The 22,747-nt window shown below is 37.5% G+C and overlaps 1 protein-coding gene across 1 annotated transcript in view; it reads left to right on the forward strand.

The window, feature by feature from the left end:
• Positions 1-22,747, forward strand: part of EFHC2 (EF-hand domain containing 2) — a gene marked incomplete at its 5' end in the record, with an annotated part of 271,873 nt that overhangs the window by 38,768 nt on the left and 210,358 nt on the right. Inside the window, 2 exon segments of the mRNA XM_081043040.1 lie at positions 19,210-19,350; positions 19,352-19,399. Of these exon segments, the coding sequence (XP_080899166.1) occupies positions 19,210-19,350; positions 19,352-19,399 (189 nt within the window).

Here is a 22,747-nt window from a genome sequence, read left to right on the forward strand (position 1 = left end):
ATTTAGGTCCCCTACTATAATTGTCTTCTGGTCAATTTCTCCCTTTATTTCTGTTAGTTGCTTTGTATATTTCAGTGCTCCCTGATTGGGGGCATAAATATTGATGACTGTTATGGCTTCTTGTTGTATTATCCTCTTTATCATTTTGAAATGTCTATGTTTGTCTCTTGTTAACCTTTTTTATCCTGAAGTCTGTTTCATCCGATATCAGTATAGCTACACCTGATTTTCTCTGAATACCATTTGCTTGGAGTGTCAATTTCCACCCATTCACTCTGAGTCTGTATTTATTTGTCCTTGTAGCTGAGCTGTGTGTCTTGGAGGCCGCATATGTCTGGGTTTAGTTTTTTGATCTAATCTATTACTGTTTGCCTTTTTATTGGTGAGTTCAGTCCATTTCTATTTAGGGCGATTATTAATATATGAGGATTTTCTATCATTCTCTCTTTGATTTTCTTGTAGGACCGTGTCTCCCTTGTTTATTTGCCTTTTTGTTGCTATTATTTCAGTGGTGGTATTCTATTGCTTTTTCCTCTGTTTCTTCTTTTTTATGTTATATATTGCGGTTCTCAATTTTTTTTTGAGTGTTTACCATTAGGTTCATGTAAAAGAATGTTTCATATTTGGAGTATTTCATTTTCTTCAGTATTTTTACCTTCTCCATTCCCTTGTGCTGGTTCAGACCTTTACTCTCTCTCCTGTTATGTTTTTGTTGTCACAGATTTTCTGTGTTTGTGCTGTGAGTTGATTTCTATGCTGCAGTTGCAAGCTGTCTTTTTCCTCTTTTTTTTTAAAGCATTTTTCCCCCTTCTTTACCCTGAATGTTACGTTCAAGTGTATAGTGTCTTATTTCGTGCAGGGTATATCTTTTTCCATTCTTTTACTTTCAATTGACCTATGTCATTGAATTTGATATGAGTTTCCTATGAATGGCATGTAGTTGGTCATGCTTTTTTAATCCACTCTGCAAATCTCTTTTGATTAATGTATTTAGATCACTTGCATTTATGGTGATTATTGATATGTTAATGCGTATGTCTGATATATTATTATCTGTTTTCTGCCTTTTCCTTTGTCTTTTCTTGTCTTCCCTGTGGGTTACTGGAATATTTTTTAGGATTCCTTCTTGGTTTATTTATAGTGTTTGTCAATGTATCTCTTAGTGTAGTTCTCACAGTGGTTGTTACAGATGTTACAGTATGTATGTGTAGACTTCTGTAGACTGTGGTTGATTACTATTAGTGTTTTACCACTTGAAATAAAGTATGGAAACCTCATTCCCACCTAGGTCCCTATACCTTTCCCACTTTTAAATACAATTTTCATGAGTGTCAGATTGTTATAAGTACTGTCCTGTTTAATCCTTACTCTCGTGGGATCAGGGACTGTTGATGAAGGTGGGACTGTTGATGAAGATGTTCAGATTCCAGTCCTAAAACATACTGAGCACAATTATACAATCATCACCCTCTCCCACCCTTGGGCTTCTATCATCCACTGTCCTCACAGCTATGGGACGAGGTTGCCTCTGTCGTATAGTTGGAAGCTGTGTTTTCTTGTATCACACCTTTCCACTCTGACCCAGGATTTTGGAATCCATAGGTCTTACCCTTAGTGGTCCATGGTCTCTAAAGCCTACAGACTCTTTGCTGGGTGGGAGAGAGAAGTCACATGAGACAATTGCACGTATTTTGTTTTCTGGTGTCAACTTTTTTGACCATAAGTTTCCATCAGATGCTATTATACCCAGTGTGTTATTACAGGTGTGCTGAACTTCAATGTTATGAGGAGCTCACGTCAGCCTACCTACCCCTGACACACACACTCTCTCTCTCTCTCTCCCCCTTACCTCCATCCCATGAAAAATTCCCTAGTTTTACCTTGAGGTAGACTTTCCTTCATAATATCCATAAGGAAGGTAATGGGCCAGATCATGAACTCCTGGTTTCCATCTGATGATGAACTGCCCATGTGTATACAACTCATAGCTGCCTTTAGCTTTTCTGTTCTTGTAGTGTCGGTGGAACCAGTTGCCCCTCTGTACAAATTCTAAAATTAATCTCAAATGGATCCCTTAAGTCAGTGAAGGTGATACATTTTACTAATATTTGTTGCACTCAAACATTTTTTTATTTCTATTTTTTTGCACTCAATGTATGAGAAGAGATTTATTTTCCTCAATGTATAAAGAAAATTACTCTGTAGATCACTTAATAATAATATTCTGTAAAAAAGCATTAAAGCACAGCTTTTAGAAACTAAATCCATTAGTTTGCAATGCTTTCTACTGCAATGGCATACCTGACCAATAGAGGCTGAAACAACCAGGGATTGATTTTTTTTCACCAAGCAAGAAGTTTGGAGGTAGCTGGTTGCTGGCATACATTTAAAGGTTCAGCTTTGTCTACACCAGCATCTCTGAAGTCCTTTCCATATTCCTGCCCATGATCCCAAGTTGGATGCTGCAGCTCCTGGCATCATGTATACATCTGAAGACAAAAAGAGATGAGCTAGGGACAGCATCACCTGAATTTTTCCCTTAACTTAAGAGGACAGGAGCCTTTTCCAGAATCCTAGAACAGACTTCTGAGAAAGAGGCTGAGGAAACAAGTGCAGTATTTGGCCTTTTCTGACTTATGGAGATGGGCAAGGAAGAAGGAATTTGGGACTGGATGTAGTAATCAACTGGAATGAGCCAGTGATTTTAATTGACTTGGAAAAGTCTTTAGAATTATTTTCATTGATTGGTGCTTTGAGTTGAATTACTTAGAAGAAAAAAATCAGAGTTTTCTGAGGAAGGCACTGTATATCTTTCCAGATTGTATTAATTTAAATTTTATTTTCCACTCTACTGATTTAAATACATTATTAAATGTATAACACCAATCTTATTGTTAGAATGAGTTGATGGCTAAGAATCATTAGCACAGTACTATCCAGGTTAGGTTTGGAAAGAGAAGAAAATTATCTTAAAAATGTTTGAAGTTTTTTTGGCATGGATTTTTAAAATTTTTACATTTGGGGTATCTTTTTGAGTAGTTTAGCTTTATCAATAAGTAATGATAGCTTTCTTGCACTTATGGATGGTTCTGAACTCTAAGATCCCACTATATCCAAAGCAATTTTGAGTTATTTTCTCTGGGAGGTTCACAATGTTTGCTGAGTGACTTCTTTTTCTCTGTAAAAGTACAGAAAAGAAGAAAAGATCAAATGAATTTCTAAAATAAATATGATATGAAGGGAGAAAAAAAACCTATTCATGGAACAGAAGCAAACTAGTCCTAAATCTGATCCACTAGGAATATCTAAGAATGATAGTTACAGGTAATTCTATATCATATTTTCCACTAACCTCAAGAAGTACAGTGTTTGCTGAAAATAAGACCTAGCTGGACAATCAGTTCTAATGTGTCTTTTGGAGCAAAAATTAATATGAGACCCGGTCTTATTTTACTATAATATAAGACTGGGTCTTACATAATATGATGTGATATAATATAATATAATATAATATAATATAATACTGGGTCTTATATCAATTTTTGCCCCAAAAGACGTATTAGAGCTGATTGTCCAGCTAGGTCTTATTTTCAGGGAAACAGGGTAGATAGAAAAGTATTGTTAATGTACATTGAAATGTTAAATGTGAGACGTCATCAAAATGGCGGCATGAGGTGAGCCTCTGTAAAACTCTCCTGGAATTTACAACTAATCGAACAATAACTCCAAAAAGGACTCCCTGCACAGAAGGCAGGGAAGACGAAGAGGCCCACTACTGAATTCACCTAAAGGTGGGCAAATCCTGCAAGAGGGGGGAGGAGGGAAGAGAGAAGTGGGGAGACGGAGCTGTGCAGGCAAAAGACGCAGACCTAGCTCAGTGCTCCAAGCTCGCTGCATCCTGGAACTGCTGCAGCTGTGCTAGAGGGAAGAACTCGGACTGCTAGGGCTCTGCTTATGGCCCACAGGGCTGAGGAGGCATTATATAACACGGCTGAATCCAATGCTCACGGCAGAGACCTCGGAGAAAAGAGGGCAGAGATCTTGGAGAAGGGACTGAGGGAAGAAGGCTGAAAATGGTGGTTTAACCCCTCACTGCTGAGCAGAGAACAGAAGCCTTAGGCACTGAGACTAGCCGCCCCCTCCCTACCCTCCCAGAGCTCGCCCCATCCCCACCTGCCCAGTGCTAGAAGCAGAACAGTAGCGGTGTCAGATCAAAAGAACAGAATATTTGATGTTCTGAGAACTGTGGACTGCAGGAACAGATTTTCAGCCCAACTAGTTCCGGCAAAGGGGAGGGAGCTGTGGAAGGACCGGCTGTGGTGGTGATTGGTGCCATTGCTCTGGGCCACCTCTCACAACTCACCCCACCCCTGGCCCCACCTATCTGGGTGGATCACTGCAGGAGTAAACAGAACTGTTGAAACATACTGGCTCTGAATTTGCTGTAGAAAGAGCTTTGGAACTTCAAAAGCCCTACGGATACCCACACGGACACTGCGCCCTGTGACGCAGGCGAAGTATTAACAGAGGAGAAGCCCATCTCCCAAGGAATCCCCCCATTCTGTGAGAACATGGAATAGTGCAGAGAAAACATAGCACTACCGTGTGAGAGAGAAAAAAAGGCTGCAATCAGAGCGAAAATAAAACATTCTACCAACAATTATTGGAAAACAAAAGAAAAACCTCTTCCTATCAGCCTGTTGCAGAAGCCACTTCTGTAGATGTCTAGGAAGAGAAATAATAAATCAGTAATTGCCAAGAATAACCAAGGCAACAAGACAGCTCAGAAAGAAAGTGAAAAGTCTCCAGAAAAGGAACTCAAAGATATGGAAATATGTGACTTAAATGACAGAGAATTGAAGATTGCAGTTCTGAAAAAACTCAACGACATGCAAGAAAACACAGAAAGGCAATTTAATGAACTCAGAAAAGCAGTCAAAGAACAATATGAGCATTTTACGAAAGATATTGAAATTTTAAAAAAGAACGAAATGGAATTTCTGGAGATTAAGAACTCAATAGAAGAAATTAAGAATGAAATAACCAACTGAGGTAGTAGAGTTGACCAAATGGAGGAAAGAATCAGTGACATTGAAGATAGAAACGTTGAAATTACACAGATGGAAGAAGAAAGAGACTTGAGACTTAAAAGAAATGAAAGAACTCTAAAAGAACTTTCTGACTCCATCAGAAAGAGCAATATAAGAATAATGGGCACACCAGAACTAGAAGAAAGAGAGAAGGGAACAGAGAATATATTCAAACAAAATGTTGATGAGAACTTCCCAAACTTGTGGACAGAACTGGATCCTCGAATCCAAGAAGCAAATACGACACCTAATTACCTCAATCCCAACAGGCCTTCTCCAAGGCACATTGTATTGAAGCTGTCTAAAATCAACGACACAGAAAGAATCCTCAAGGCAGTCAGGGAAAAGAAGACAGTAACCTACAAAGGAAAGTCCATTAGATTATCATCAAATTTTTCAGCAGAAACTCTACAAGCCAGGAGGTAGAGGAAACAAATATTCAAACTATTGAAAGAGAGAAATTATGAGCCAAGAATAATATATCCAGGAAAGATATCCTTTAGCTATAAAGGAGGAATAAAGACCTTTCCAGACATCCAGGAGCTGAGGGAATTTTCTAATACACCTGCATTACAAGAAATACTAAAGGAGGCTGTGCGAACACCATCAACAGGGACAATTTGTGGCAACTGAAACAAAAATAAGGGCAGAATAAAGGCCTGAACCGGAATATGTGACTGGAGAAAGTAAGTGTGCTGAAGAAAATGGAATACTCTAAATATCAAACTTTCTTTTACATAGACTTAAGGGTAGCCACTCAAAAAAAAATCCAGAACTAAAATATATACAGTAATAAAAGAAGAAACAGAGGGAAACATCATAGAATACCACCACACAGAAATAATAGACAACAACAAAAAGGCAAAGAAACAATGGAGACACAGCCTTCCTGGAAAACTACAGATAGAATGACAGGAAATCCTCACATATCAATAATCACCCTAAATGTATATGGACTGAACTCACCAATCAAAAGATACAGAGTAGCAGATTGGATGGAAAAACTAAACCCAACCATATGCTGTCTACAACAGACACATCTCAGCTACAAGGACAAGCATAGACTCAAAGTGAAAGGGTGGAAATCGAAACTCTAAGCAAATGGTACTCAGAGAAAATCAGGTGTAGCTATAGTGATATCAGATGAAACAGACTTCAGGGTGAAAAAGATAACAAGAGGCAAAGATGGACATTTCATGATGGTAAAGGGTACTGTACAACAAGAAGACATAACAGTCATCAATATTTATGCCCCCAATCAGGGAACACAGAAATATACCAAGCAACTACTAACAGAGCTAAAGGGAGAAATTGAGCAGAACACAATTACACCTGGTGACTTAAATACATCATTGACAGCTATGGGTATATCATCCAAACAGAAAATAAATAACGAAATATCAGCCCTAAATGACACATTAGATGAAATGGACATCATTGACATATATAGAGCACTTCATCCTAAAACATCAGATTATACGTTCTTTTCTAGTGTACATGGTACATTCTCAAGGATAGACCATATATTGGGACATAAAATCAGCCTCAGCAAATTTAAGAAGATTGAAATCATACCAAACATATTCTCTGATCACAAGGCTTTGAAATTGGATATCAAATGCAAAAAGAAAGCAGGAAAAAACACAAAGACATGGAGATTAAACACATACTTTTAAAGAACGACTGGGTCAAGAGGAAATTAGAGGAGAGATCAAAAGTTACATAAAAACAATGAAAATACACCCTACCAAAATTTTTGGGATGCTGCGAAAGCAGTTTTAAGAGGGAAATTTATATCATTACAGGCCTATCTCAAGAAACAAGAAAAATCCCAAATAAATAACCTCATGTTACACCTTAAAGAACTAGAAAAAGAAGAACAAGCGAAACCCAAGTTTAGCAGAAGATCAGAGATAACAAAAATCAGAGCAGAACTAAATGAAATAGAGAACAAAAAGACAATAGATAAAATTAATGTGACAAAGAGCTGGTTCTTTGAAAAGATTAACATAATTGACAAAGCCTTGGCTAGACTCACTAAGATAAAAAGAGAGAAAATACTAATTAACAAAATCAGAAATGAAACGGGATATTATCACTGACACCACAGAAATACAAAGGATTATCCAAGAATACTATGAAGGAGTATATGCCACCAAATTTAATAACCTAGAAGAAATGGACAAGTTCTTAGAAACATATAGCCTTCCAAGGCTGAATCATGAAGAACTGGAAAATCTAAACAGGCCGATCACCAGTAACGAAATAGAATCAGTCATCAAAAACCTTCCCAAAATCAAAAGTCCTGGACCAGATGGCTTCACTAGTGAATTCTACCAAACCTTCAAAGAGGATCTAATACCAATCCTGCTCAAACTCTTCCAAAAACTTGAAGAAGAGTCAGTACTCCCTAACTCATTTTATGAGGCCAACATTACCCTGATACCAAAACCTGGTAAGGACAACACAAAAAAAGAAAACTACAGACCAATATCTCTGATGAATACAGATGCTAAAATCCTAAACAAAATTCTAGCAAATCGAATACAACAATGCATTAAAAAGATTATTCATCACGACCAAGTGAGGTTCATCCCCGGGCACAAGGATGGTTCAACATTCGCAAATCCATCAATGTGATACATCACATAAGCAAAATAAAGGACAGAAATCATATGATTCTATCAATCGATGCAGAAAAAGCATTTGATAAGATACAAAATCCATTTATGATTAAAACATTTAATAAAATTGGTATAAAAGGAAAATACCTCAACATAATAAAGGCCATATACGACAAACCCTCAGCTAATCTCATAATTAATGGTGAAAAGCTGAAGCCCTTTACTCTACGTTCAGGAACACGACAAGGTTGTCCCCTATCACTTCTGCTTTTCAACATAGTGTTGGAAGTCCTTGCCAGAGCAATCAGGCAAGAGAAAGAAAAAAAAGGCATCCAAATTGGGAATGAAGAAGTTAAATTGTCACTCTTTGCAGATGACATGATGCTATATATAGAAAACCCTAAAGCCTCCAACAAAAAGCTATTAGAAACAATCAATGAATACAGTAAAGTTGCTGGCTAGAAAATCAACGTACAGAAGACCATTGCTTTCCTATATACCAACAATGAAATCTCAGAAAAAGAAATAGAATAAACAATTCCTTTTGCAATTGCAGCAAAAAGAATAAAATACCTAGGAATAAACTTAACCAAGGATGTGAAGGACCTATATGCTGAAAACTATAAGACATTTTTGAAAGAAATTGAAGGAGACACAAGGAAATGGAAAGACATTCCGTGTTCATGGATTGGAAGAATCAACATAGTTAAAATGGCCATATTACCCAAAGCCATATATAGATTTAATGCAATCCCCATCAAAATCCCAATGTCATTTTTTAAAGAAATAGAACAAAAAATCATCAGATTTGTTTGGAACCACAAAAGACCCCGAATAGCCAAAGCAATATTTTAAAAAAAGAACAATACTGGAGGTATCACACTCCCTGATCTTTGCTTGCACTACAGGGCTACAATAATCAAAACAGCTTGGTATTGGCGGAAAAACAGACACATAGACCAATGGAATAGAATTGAGAACCCAGAAATAAAACCACATAAATATGGACAGATAATTTTTGACAAAGAAGGTAAAAACACACAATGGAGGAAAGACAGCCTCTTCAATAAATGGTGCTAGCAGAATTGGATAGCTACCTGGAAAAGAATGAAACTGGACTGCTGTCTGTCACCATGTACCAAAATTAATTCAAAATGCATGAAAGACTTAAGCATAAGACCTGACACAATAAACTGCAGTGAAGAAAACATAGGTACTAAACTTATGGACCTTGGGTTCAAAGAGCATTTTATGAATTTGTCTCCAAAGGCAATGGAAGGAAAACTAAAATAAACGAATGGGATTATATGAAATTTAAAAGCTTCTGCACAGCAAAAGAAACTATTGACAAAATAATGAGGCAACCAACTGAATGGGAGAAGATTTTTGCAAACAGTGCCTCTGATAAGGGGCTAATATCCAAAATATACAAGGAACGCATGAAACTCAACAACAAAAAATCAAACAACCCAATTGAAAAATGGGCAGAGGACCTGAAGAGACAGTTCTCCGAAGAGGACAAATGGCAGATAGACATATGTATAAATGCTCAACATCACTAATCATCAGAGAAATGCAAATAAAAACCACAATGAGATATCACTTCACCCCAGTCAGAATGGCTTTCATCAATAAGACAAATAGAAACAAGTGTTGGAGAGGCTGTGGAGAAAAAGGAACCCTCACACACTGTTGGTGGGAATGCAGACTGGTGCAGCCGTTATGGAAGGCAGTGTGGAGGTTTCTCAAGAAATTACGAATAGAATTACCATATGACCCAGCAATCCCTCTCCTGGGTATCTACCCAAAAAATCTGAAAGCATTCCTCTATAGAGACACGTGTACTCCAATGTTCATTGCAGCTTTGTTTACGGTGGCCAAGACATGGAAACAACCAAAATGTCCTTCAATAGATGAATGGATAACGAAGTTGTGGTATATATACAGAATGGAATACTATTCCACGTTAAGGAAAGATGATATAGGAGCATTTGTGACAACATGGATGGATCTTGAGAGTATAATGCTAAGTGAAATAAGTCAGACAGAAAACGCAGAGAACCGTATGATTTCTCTTTGTTTTTGGTATATAAACCAAAAACAACAAAAGAACAAGACAAACAAATGAAAAACATAATGTCATAGACACAGACAATAGTATTTTTGTTACCAGAGGGTAAGGGGGGTGGGGGGGTGGGATATGAGGATCAGGTGTATCAAATATATGGTGATGGAAAGAGAACTGACTCTGGGTGGTGAACACACATTGGGATTTATAGGTGATTTAATACAGGATTGGACACCTGAATTTTGTGTAATTTTACTAACAATTTTCACCCCAATAAATTTTAAAAAAAGAAGAAATGTTAATTGGTTCTCTTCAGTTCCCAAATTTCCAGTGACTGCTGGTGGCTATTAAAGGGTTTCTACATCACTCTCTAATATATGTCCTGTTTTAAGGGGTTGAGTCTAGGTACAATGATCTGATCTATTCCTCCCTTTCAGGTCATGGTGGTCATTTTCATTAATACGTTTGTCAAAAGCAAAAGTATCAATTCAACTCTGATGATTTAAACAAGGGAAGACCTATTACTTTTCTCTGAAAGGGCACAAACAATGCAAGGCCTAATGCTTAAGGACTCAGGTATTGAGTTTACCTCTTGAATTCATCACCTATACCAGTTGAGTGAGCTTGGGAAAAGTACTGAATGTCTGTGCCTGAGTCTCCTCATCTATAAGATAGAGATAATAGATAAAACCTACTCAGAGATTTGCTCTGAGAAATTAAGAGAATTTAAAGCTTCTAAAGTACTTAGAACAGTGCTACGTATGTTAGCTATTATGGCTACGGGAATCATATTCACATCTGCAAAGATAGACTTCTAGCTCATGGTAGCCCTAATGAGCTGTCAGGTTCTTACCAAGCACCTCACTCCTGCTGCCTTTTTCATATGGTTGTTAAGCATCTGGTCTTTGGAATTCTGCCTAGAAAGAAACAAAGAGACTCTGATGTGCTTTGAAAGAGAGGTTATAAATGGATAAACAACTCGTGCTGATGACTATAGCCTGATTCTCAGTTTGGGTTAGCTTTATGGTTTCTGTGGCGGTCCTGACAAATTATTGATTATTCATTAATCAATCCAACCATGTGATAAAATTGCTGTTCCAATCTTTAGCAACATGGAAGAGGTGGTGATATCAGCTATTGATTTGATGTGAAACATCAAGGAGAGTCTGGATTTGGTTGCTGTTTTTCCAATAGTTGTGTTATAAATGCGATGGGATCTAGAAGTTGAGATACCAAGGGGTGCTGGATCTGTGAATAGTATGTAACTGACTTTATTATTTGCTAAGACATTTGTCTAATTTCTTTGGACTGAGACTGAGCAACATTTCACAGTCACTAGGTCAAAGGGCTGGTTGACATGTGATCCTAAAAGATTATAATGTAGCAAATATCACCTTGTGTGTTTGTGTCAGGAGGAGAAAACATTTGAAATAAGTACCTTATGGACTTTTACGTCATACCAAACAAATCCTCAAGCAATTAGTTTCTAAGGTATTGAATTTGGAATTGAAATTTCAAGTTAATACTCTAGTAGTACAAAAATGGAATTTTGCATGCTGTGCTGATTAGAATGACAGTAGAAACTGGCATTACTGAACTTTAAAGAAGTGTGTGTGTGTTGTTTTTTGGTTTGAATGTGTGAGTTCATAACTCACAAACCAAGAGTTTTGGAAAGGTTTTAGTAATAGTTCCTTTCATGCTAACGTATTCTTTCTAAGAGTTAGGTCTGGCTAATTTTATTTTATTTAGCAAAAAATTGGAAATATTTAGGAAGTTATCTAGCTAATACTCTTTGGATAGAGAAATTGCTTATCAATTTAACAGGAACTTGATTGAACTACCTTCTGAATTTTATATATTGTGGTTTCTCCTCAATTTTCATAGCACTAGTAGATTTTATGTTTAAAATAAAAAGGCCCCGTTGTGTGGTATTCTTAGTCATTGTGACTACCTGGATAAAAATGTGCTGACAAGACTTCACAGCAGTCGCGTATGTATATGGGTGGGTTGACAGGTATACCTCATTTACCCTTTGCTTCTTCCAGTTCCTTTTCTTCCTCTTGCTGTTTTGATGGTGACCAAGAAAGCAAGGGCTAGTCTTGTTGAGGGTGCTTCAGGCTCAATCCACTATTTTAGTCTCCTTCAGAAATTTCAGAAATGAGAAACAGCCTGTGCTGCTAGAACCATGCTTGAGAGCTGTGCGATATGTAGGCTAAGGAGCCAGGTGGTGGAAGTACTTTGTCCTCCTTATTATTTTTCTTCTTCCTCCCTCCCCCGCCCACTTTCAAAGTGGAAGTGAGGCTGACATAAAACTTTTAAGTCACCCTCTAATCAATCTTTCTTAATACATCCAATCACAGATGTTGATTTCTTTACTTGATGTCCAGTATAGCAGTGCTATTCTGAGTGTGGTGTGTGTTTGTGACATTGGGAGTGTTTAGAAACTTACATAGTAATTTGACTTGATATGTTATATAGAAACTTATATAGCAATTTGCCATGATATCTAAGGTATGATCAGTGGGCTTGTAAGTTTTTATATCATTGTTTTTTATTTCAATTTATTGTAATTTATTGCATATTACAAAAGTATCAGTGTAAAATGATTAGGGAAAACAAACAATCAAACTTGCCCTTCCTCAAACATAGAGTGTCCCTGTTTTATAGGATGTTCCTTTCTTTCCATTCCCATTGTCTTCAGCCTTGTGCAGGCCTTTTTCACCTTGTGTGTGTCTGCTTAGCTATGTTAGCAGCTTGTCTAGTCTGCTTTCCTTTCACCTCTCATTCCAACCCATCATATTTTTAAATGTTAGGTGCAAAGAAGTGAATTAATTCTATTCCTCCATTTCTGGCACAATATCATCATTAATCTGTGCAAGGTCTCTCTCATGTTTTATGTAATTTTATTCCTCATCATTTCCCAATCTCATTCCCTCTCCACTTTATGTAGGCTTCCATTATGTAGGCTTTGTAGATTCTTGAATTTGTATGTATCCTTATAAAATATGTAGCATTTAAAATATATATATAAATTATATTGTGGGCCATATATGTAATTTATTTTTCACCTGACAATATGTTTTAAGGATCTGTCTGTGTTGCTGTATGCACATCTGATGCTATGGAATGAATTGTGTCCCTGTGAAATTTATATGTTGCAGCCCTAATGTGATGGTATCTGGACATGGGGCCTTGGGAGGTAATTAGGTTTTAAACGAGGTCACGAGGGTGGGGCCCCCATGATGAAACTGGTGCTCTTATTAAGAAGAGACACCAGAGAGGTTGCTCTCTCTCACTGTCATGTGGGGACACAGTGAGAAGTGGGCAGTCTGCAAGCCAAAAAGAGAGTCCTTACTGGGCAACTGAATTGACTAGCACCTTTATCTTGGACATCCAAATCTCCAGGACTGTGAGAAATAAATTCCTGTTATTTAAGCCACCCAGTCCATGCAATTTTATTATGTCAGCCTGAGCTAATACATCTGGTTTATTGCTTCTTAGCAGTGAGGTGAAGTTAACATCCATCATAGTGTACTTACCCATTAAAGCATATATTCTTATCCATTCCATCAACACAGATGTCTAGGTTGCCACCAACTTCCCCAAAATATCATGACACATCCTCATATATATCTATTTATTGGCTACCATGAAAATTTCTCTGAGATATATAACCAGGAGTGAGATTCTTGAATCAGAAGAAATACACATCCCAATTTTTCCAAGTAGTACTACATTGCTTCCCAAAATGACAGTTAAATTCCCTATCAATAAAGTACTAGGATTCCTGTTTCCCTTTATCCTCTCCAACCTTCTATATCATCCAGCTTTCTAATTCTTGCCATTCTTTTTTTTTTACAAGATTTTTATTAAAATATAGCTAACATACAATATTATATTAGTTTCAAGTGTACATCATAGTTATTCAACAGTAACCACCTGGCACTATACAGAGTTATTACCTCATTATTGATTATATTCCCTATGCTAAAGAAGTGATCACCATGATAAGTCCAGCGACCATCTGGCACTGTACCACGCTATCACAATATTATTGACTCTATTCCCTATGCTATACATTACATCCCTAAGACTTATTTATTTTATACCTGGAAATTTGAACCTCTTATTCTTCTTTATCTTACCCCCTCTTTTTAATTTTTCAATTAGAGTTGACATTCAATATTATATTAGTTTCAGGTGTACAGTATAGTGGTTAGACATTTATTTAATTTAGGAAGTGATCTCCCTGACTAGTACCCACCTGGAACTATACATAGTTATTACCATATTATGGATTATATTCCCTATACTTTACATCCCTGTGACTATTTTGTAACTACAAATTTGTATTTCTTAATCTCTTCACCTTTTTCACCTTGCCCCCAACCCCCATCCCATCTATCACCCAGATAAATCTAGTACCCATCTGACACCATACATAGTTATTACAATATTATTGACTATATTCCTTATGCTATACCCTACATTCCCATGACTACTGCATAACAACCAATTTGTACTTCTTGATCCCTTCCCTTTTCACCTATCTCCAACCCCCTCCCATCTGGCAATCAAACAAATGTTCTCTGTATCCATGAGTCTATCTCTGTTTTGTTTATTTTGTTCTTTAGATTCCACCTATAAGTGAAATCATGACATTTGTCTTTCACTGTCTGATTTACTACACTCAGCACGGTACCCTTTAGGTCCATCCATGTTGTTGCAGATGGCAAGATTTCATTCTTTTTTATAGCCGAGTAATATTTCATTGAATATATGTACCACTTCTTTATCCATTCATCCATTCAGGGACACCCAGGTTGCCTTCATATCTTGGCTTATGTAAATAATGTTGCAGTGAACATGTGGATGAGCACGTCCCCTTGAAGTAGCATTTTCAGTTTGTTTGGATAAATACCCACAAGTGGAATTACTAGGTTCTTTTCAGTCTCTTGTTATAGTCTTTGTTTTAAAGTCTATTTTGTTTGCTATAAGTATTACTACTACAATTTTCGTTTGTATGTTTGTTTCCATTTTCATTAAATATCTTTTTCCATCCCTTTATTTTCAATCTGTGCATCTTTCGATCTGAAGTGAGTCTTTTGTATGCAGCACATGTAAGGGTCTTGTTCTCTTAATCCATTCAGCCCCTCTATCTTTTGACTGGATTATTTAATACATTTACATTGAAATTAATTGTTAGGTAGGTAGTTATTGCCATTTTATTGTTCATTTTTTTGTTTTTTGTTTTCATCTTAAGGCATCCCTCTAACATTCCTTATAATAATGGTTTGATGGTTATGAATACCTTTAGGTTTTTCTTGTCTGGGAAGCTCTTTATCTGTCCTTTGAATCTAAATGATAGTTTTGCTAGGTATAGGAATCTTGCTTCTAGGTCCTTGCTTTTGATCATTTTGAATATTTCGTGCCAATCCCTTCTGGCTTGCAAAGTTTCTGTTGAGAAATCAGCTGATAGTCTTATGGGAGCTCCCTTGTAGGTAGCTAACTGCTTTTCTCTTGCTGATTGTCCAGCTAGGTCTTATTTTCGGCTGAAACACAGTATGTCTTCTGGTCTTAGTAGAGTGGCCTTATGAAGTAGGTGTGCTGTGGGGGCTCAGTGGCACACTCCAGGTGTGTCCATTGTATGAGTTATGTGTGCCTTCCTCTTATAGTTTCGCCTTGGTTGATAATTGCACATCAATGTGAGGGACTGACCTTCGGGCTCACTGGTTGTGAGCACTGGCCATGACTACAGTGGAGGAGTTGTGGTACAGGGACTGACCCTACAGAGCAGGATCTGCCTCAGCAGGACTCTAGTGCCTGCCCATTCTGTCCCTTGGTTGTGTTGTCCTTGGAGGCAGCTTGGTGATGCTCCATCTCATTCAGAAGCTGGCCACTGGCGGCGCCATCCCCAGGGATACCTAGGAGGGTACCTGCTACATGTCAAGTTCAGCTGCAGTGAGTGCCCCTCCGGAGCCACCAGGCAGGAGCCGTAAAGAAATCTGCAGATGGCTACCACCCGTGTTGTGCTTGGAAGCTCCTTTAGAGGCTAAGCCTCAAACCAAGGCCAGCTACTGCTAGTGCTGGGCTTTGGGCTGTTCAGCCAGAGGTATAGGACATACTCAAGTCAGCTGCTGCTTGTCTGGGTTCTGAGAGCCTTTGAGAGACCATAGGAAAGTCTGCAGCATGAGCCAAGGCAGGCCGTGTGTTACAAAAGAGCCACTGGAAGTGGCTTGGGTATGCCTGAAATTTGGGCAGGGTGGGGTCTCGAAGCACCAGGGCATGAGGAATGAATGACATTAACCAGTTTGATGGAGACTCAGATATGGTGGCCACCTGTGTCTGCACGCAGAGAATGGAGAGGGCTCAAAAAAGAAACAGTGGCCTCCCGCAGCTCCTCCATCCAGGAGAAAGTTGCCCCTCCAGCCCCTGTCCTAAAGCCAGACAACTCAGTTCCCCCGCTCCGCATATGTCCCTGCCACCTCTCCAGCTGCTGCCCAGTGCTAGAGCTCTGAGCCAGTGATTCTGTCGGTAAGTAACTCTGTGTGTGGTCCCTTTAAGAGGAGCCGCCCTCTGTCTCATTCGGTCATAATCTCCGCTGGTTTTCACAGCCAGAAGTTATGGGGACTTCTCTCCCCAGCACTGGAATCCTGGGCTGGGGAGGGGCTGGGACCCTTCACTCCTCCAAGAGATATCACCATGTGTGTGTGCAGGTAGGGGCATTGGGGGACTGGTAGAAGTGTTGGCAATGGATTCTGTAAGGGACAGAGCCAGGCTACAGCTCACCATCCTAACCACTGCCTCTAGCTCTTCTCCTGTAGCCTTCAAGCTGGGCTGTTTATCTGCTCAGTGTGGCTGTTGTGGCCTGGCTCCCCTGTGCAGGGCTGCTCAGGCCCTACCCCATTCTTCCTGGCTGCCTTCACTTTAAGAGGAAATGAGGCCTTTTCTTTTTAATATTGGGTAGTTTAGTTTTTATTTTTATTGAGGTAAAATTGACATATAACATTACATTAGATGCAGGTGTACAATGTAATGATTATATATGATCACCACAATAAATCTAGTTAACATCTGTCACCATACATAGTTACAAAATTCTTGTGATGAGAACTTTTAATATTTACTCTCTTAGCAACTTTCAAATATACAGTACAGTATTATTAACTATAGTCACCATGCTATAAAGAACATCTCATGACATTTATTTTATAACTGGAAATTTTTTATAACTTTACGCATTTTGCCCACCACCCCCAACCCTCCACTTCTGGTAACCACCAATCTTGTCTCTGTATCTATGAGCTCAGGTTTTTTTTATGTTTGTTTGTTTTGTTTCAGGTTCCACTTATAAATGAGATCATACGATATTTGTCTTTCTCTGTCTGACTTATTTCACTTAGCATAATGCCCTCAAGGTCCATCCATGTTTTCACACATTGTAAGATTTCATTCTGTTTTATGGCTGAATAATATTCCATTATATATACCACATTTTTCTTTGTGCATTCATCCATTGGTGGGCATTTAGGTTGTTTCCATGTCTCGGCTACTGTAAATAATGGTGCAGTGAACACAGGGGATGCATATCTTTTCAAATTAGTGTTTTCATTTTCAGATAAATGCCCAGAAGTGGAATTACTGGGTCATATGGCAGCTCTAATTTTAGTTTTTTGTCCTCAAAAAACTACTGTCCATACTGTTTTCCATACTGGCTGCACCAATTAACATTCCCATCAAGAGTGCACAGGGTTCCCTTTTCTCCACAACCTCACCAACACTTGTTATTTTTTGATAATAGCCATTCCAACTGATGTGAGGTAGTATCTCATTGTGGTTTTGATTTGCATTTCCATGATGATTAGTGATGTTGAACATGTTTTTGTATGTCTGTTATTCATCTGTATGACTTCTTTGGAAAAATGTCTGCTCAGATCCTCTGCCCATTTTTAAATAGAATTTCTTTTTACTATTAAGTTGTATGAGTTCTTTGTATATTTTAGAGATTAGCTCCTTATCAGATAAATGATTTGCAAATATTTTCTCTCATTCAGTAGGTTTTCTTGAAACAAGAAAAGACAAAGAAACAATGGTCCTTTTGAAGTTCCTCTCAGACTTCCTTGCCAGTGCATCATGCTTTGCAAGAGGCTTCAGCCCTGGCTGTATATAATCCTGGCAAGGATTCAAGTTCAAGTAGCAAATTCAGGATAATGGTTACTTCTAGAGAGGGAGACAAGGGCATGAACTGGGGGCTTCAGTTGTACCTGAAATGTTTTATTTTTTATACATGGCTGTGGGGTACAAAGATGTTCATTATGATAAGATATATGATATTTATTGTATAATATATTATCGTGGATATTATATTGTCTGGAATTTGCTACTTATAATTTCCATGTTTATATTGTCCATAAATAACACTTTATTTTTAAAAATATTTTCAGGCTTTATTATATATGTGGAATGATGAAATTTTATGTGCCCTTTTAGTACCTATTGTTTTTGCTTCACATTTTTTTGAGATTTATCCATATCGATACATGTAATTTTAGACCTTTGTATTAATATTCCATTTTATGTAAAGCACACAATTGAGTTATCTTTTCTGCTATTGATGGATATTTAGATTGTTTCTGACTCTTCACTCATTCAAACACTGCTGTAAAAAATCATCTGATATGTAGCTCCTCCTGTGCAGCACAAAATATATTTTGGGGGACTTGCTAGGCTGTAGGGTACATATACCTTTCACTTTGCTAGGCTTTGTCATCTTTCTCCTCAGAGGGAATCTTCTGCTTTACTTTCTTACTAGCAGTGCATGCGAATTGATGTTGGCCCACATCTTTGCCAGCCTTTGGTAGCATTATCTGGACTTTCCTTTCTATGCCCAGATCCCCAGAAAAGATGGGAGGGGAGTGAGGAAGAGGGAGGGCAAGGTTCTATGTTTAGGAGGAGAATGTCAGCTCTGAGGAATTCCCTGTTATATTTATTTTAATGAGGAAAAGATTTTATTCTCTATTTGATGAAAATAATGTTTAGACTTCTGTGGGGAAACTTACATTTTTACTCTGAAGTACAGGAATTTTTCCCCCCCGTTTGCATTCTTGGCAAATAAGGAGAATAGACTAGTTAGCAAGCTAATGTTCTAAGTGTTCACTTGCAGCAATAGTTATTTTTAAATATTTTAAATAGCATGGAACATTACGTTTATTATTATTGCTTTTCAAAGTTTTGAATTTGTTAAAATGAATTGAATTTAAAATGTGACACAACTTTATGGATAAAGATTGATCATAATTATTTGCCACTCTAATATGTATTCTGTAATGGGAAAAATAAATGATGGTGAATGTGTTTACCTTTTGAAACAAATAAGTAAAGTCATAAAGGGTAACTTTGGCCATTTTATGTTGTCTTGTGTTCACAGGTGGAAAGGAGGAAGTTTTACAAATCTCAACATTGGGGCTTTTGCAACAATGTTAGCATGCTGGTGAGTGAAAGTAAACCAGGAATAGGTGGAGAACTGCTTTTCCAGCAAAAGATGAAGCCTAAATACAGTGTATTTGCTAAAAGAAGTGGGAAGTGACACACCATCCTGGGTAGCTTTTGATAAACAGGTAAGTCACATGACATTGAGAAAAATGCAATCTTAAAATGTTACATGTACTAATTAAGTATATTTGAGAAAATAAGAGTCTTCAGTGTAAATGTTAAGGCTAGTCCTTCTGAAAAGACATATTCAAGAACAAAAGTACCCTAAACAAAGAAAAGTTATCCCTGCTCCTGTTTCTGACCAGGTGCTTCAGTTTAAAGATGCCAAATGTTCACCTTTGTTGGCTAATGCTTATCAACCTTTCTCTCATCTCCTCCCCTGGACAGGATAATCTGCCTTTCTCTGGACACTAAGAGTCTGGTCAGGCTGATCAGATGATCAAAGGGTGACATGGCAAGAATTTTAGAAGTGAAGGAAAGACGTGCTATTATTAGACAAGAGTCTGAACTTTAGTGTGCATGTTTGTACACATAACATACACATATCCTGGCATATTGATAGCTGACAAAGGCAATCCATTTGAATATCTTAAAAAGAGACTAAGGTCAAAGGGGAAAAAAATCCCAAGGTGACCAGTTATTTCCCATAAGGCAGCTGTATGGATATGCTGTGTTTTACGACAACCCTGTATCACCACCCCATGTTCTGTTCTCCAAAAAAGAGCCTGTTATTACATTATTTAAGTCCTGTAATTAAAAAATAATTTAGGACTAGATAAATAATTCAAACCTAGTATGCTGTTTACCAGGTGTTTTTTAGCAGCCTTAGCATAGATTGGTTGGCTATACTTTGATTCCAAAGAAAATGTCTTCCAATTCAGTAGAGTGACATATCCCATGTCACCAGTGTTAGGGTCCATCAATTAGAAGACATATTTTTTTAAATTTATTTATTGGGGTGACAATTGTTAATGAAATTACATAATTTCAGGTGTACAATTCCGTATTACATCATCAATAAATCCCATTGTATGTTCACCACCCAGAATCAGTTCTCCTTCCATCACCATATATTTGATCCCCCTTACCCTCATCTCCCTCCCCCCACCCCCCTTACCCTCTGATAACCACTAAACTATTGTCTGTGTCTATGACTTCTTGTTTCTCATTTGTTTGTCTTGTTTTTGGTTTATATACCACATATCTGTGAAATCATAGGGTTCTCTGCTTTTTCTGTCTGACTTATTTCGCTTAGCATTATATTCTCAAGATCCATCCATGTTGTCACAAATGTTCCTATATCATGTTTCCTTAACGCTGAATAGTATTCCATTGTGTATATATACCACAACTTCTTTATCCATTCATCTATTGAAGGACATTTTGGTTGTTTCCATGTCTTGGCCACCGTAAACAAAGCTGCAGTGAACATTGGAGCACACGTGTCTTTATGTATAAATGATTTCAGATTCTTTGGGTAGATACCCAGGAGAGGGATTGCTGGGTCATATGGTAATTCTATTCGTAATTTTTTGAGGAACCGCCACACTGCCTTCCATAGCGGCTGCACCAGTCTGCATTCCCACCAACAGTGTATGAGGGTTCCTTTTTCTCCACAGCCTCTCCAACACTTGTTGCTATTTGTCTTGTTGATGATAGCCATTCTGACTGGGGTGAGGTGATATCTCATTGTGGTTTTTATTTGCATTTCTCTGATGATTAGTGATGTTGAGCATTTTTTCATATGTCTATTTGCCATTTGTATGTCCTCTTTGGAGAAATGTCTCTTCAGGTCCTCTGCCCATTTTTCAATTGGGTTGTTTGTTTTTTTGTTGTTGAGTTTCATGAGTTCCTTGTATATTTTGGATATTAGACCCTTATCGGAGGCAGTGTTTGCAAAAATCTTCTCCCATTCAGTCGGTTGCCTCTTTATTTTGTCGATGGTTTCTTTTGCTGTGCAGAAACTTTTAAGTTTCGTATAGTCCCATTTGTTTATTTTAGCTTTTCCTTCCATTGCCTTTGGAGTCAAATTCATAAAATGCTCTTTGAACCCAAGGTCCATAAGTTTAGTACCTATGTTTTCTTCTATGCAGTTTATTGTGTCAGGTCTTATGCTTAAGTCTTTGATCCATTCTGAATTAATTTTGGTACACGGTGACAGAAAGCAGTCCAGTTTCATTCTTTTGCACGTGGCTATCCAATTCTCCCAGCACCATTTATTGAAGAGGCTGTCTTTTCTCCATTGTATGTTTTTAGCTTCTTTGTCAAAAATTATCTGAGAAGACATATTTTTTTTTTGAAGCCCAGTTCTGACACTTAACGGCAATCTAACTGACTGCAGGGAAGCTTCTTTCCAAGGAAGCCATCTCTACATTGAATATGGACCAATATTTCTCCTTTTTAAATTTATTATTATTTTCATTACCTGGCTCAGTGCTGGACCCAGAGTCCAGAAACAATTTCTGGGCTAACTTACTTGGATGGATCACACATGATTTCCTGGTAATATCAATCTTATAGGTGTTTGCACAGCATCATTCTAGAATATTTAATTTGCAAGGGCCAAAGAAAAGATTGTACTTTTACTTCTGTCAAAATGACGGTTATTTAAAAGAGCTGAGTAGAGTGACCATGACTATCCAACTTTCATGACCCAATCCTCCTAAAAGCCATCATTGTCATTGATAGACTTTTATTGTCACTTGGAATTATTATAAAAGCAAACTTTTACTGATTTAGAGAAAGCATCAGCTTTCAAAGAATGATAATGATTTTAAAACTCTCAGGTTCCCAAATGGCTTTTAAGATCCAAATTGCATGACCCAATAGGGCAAATGCTTTGAACTAGAATGGAGAGATAAACTTTATGGTTGTTTAAAAAAATATGAGTGTTATTTACAATAGTTGAAACTAATCCACTACTGAATAACTAATGTTGTAGACCACAATATATTAAACTGTTCTTTTGCATTTAAAGCTGAAAATTCCTTTTATTTCCTGTTTTTCTCAATATGTGCCTTTCAAGCCTATTTTGCAGCCCTGTAATTACTTATAAAATTATGTAGAATATTTCATGAAGTTGGAATAATTTTAACTTCCAACTACTTGAGAAAATGAAGAGCTGGCTCATTTGAGGCCTAACAAATGCAACATAATTCTTTCAGTTATTTTGTTGGTCAACTTCAATTAAATATTCATTGAGCTTTAAATGAGACACCAAGACTATGAAATATTTACATGCTCTGATGAGATTGTGAAGTACAGACTGGATCCTGGTTAATACCCATAGCAAATTATAAAGCACTTTCTAGATTCGTGGTTCAACAAAACAAGTCGATACCTGTTAATCATTTTTCTTAAAAATGAGACATTTTCAACTCGTTGCCAGTTTTTCCAATAGCTTTTAATCACAGCTATATATATATATATATATATATGTATATATATATATATATATATATATATATATATAT

Source organism: Rhinolophus hipposideros (assembly GCF_964194185.1).
Source record: "Rhinolophus hipposideros genome assembly, chromosome: X".
In the NCBI taxonomy this organism is placed as follows: Eukaryota; Metazoa; Chordata; class Mammalia; order Chiroptera; family Rhinolophidae; genus Rhinolophus; species Rhinolophus hipposideros.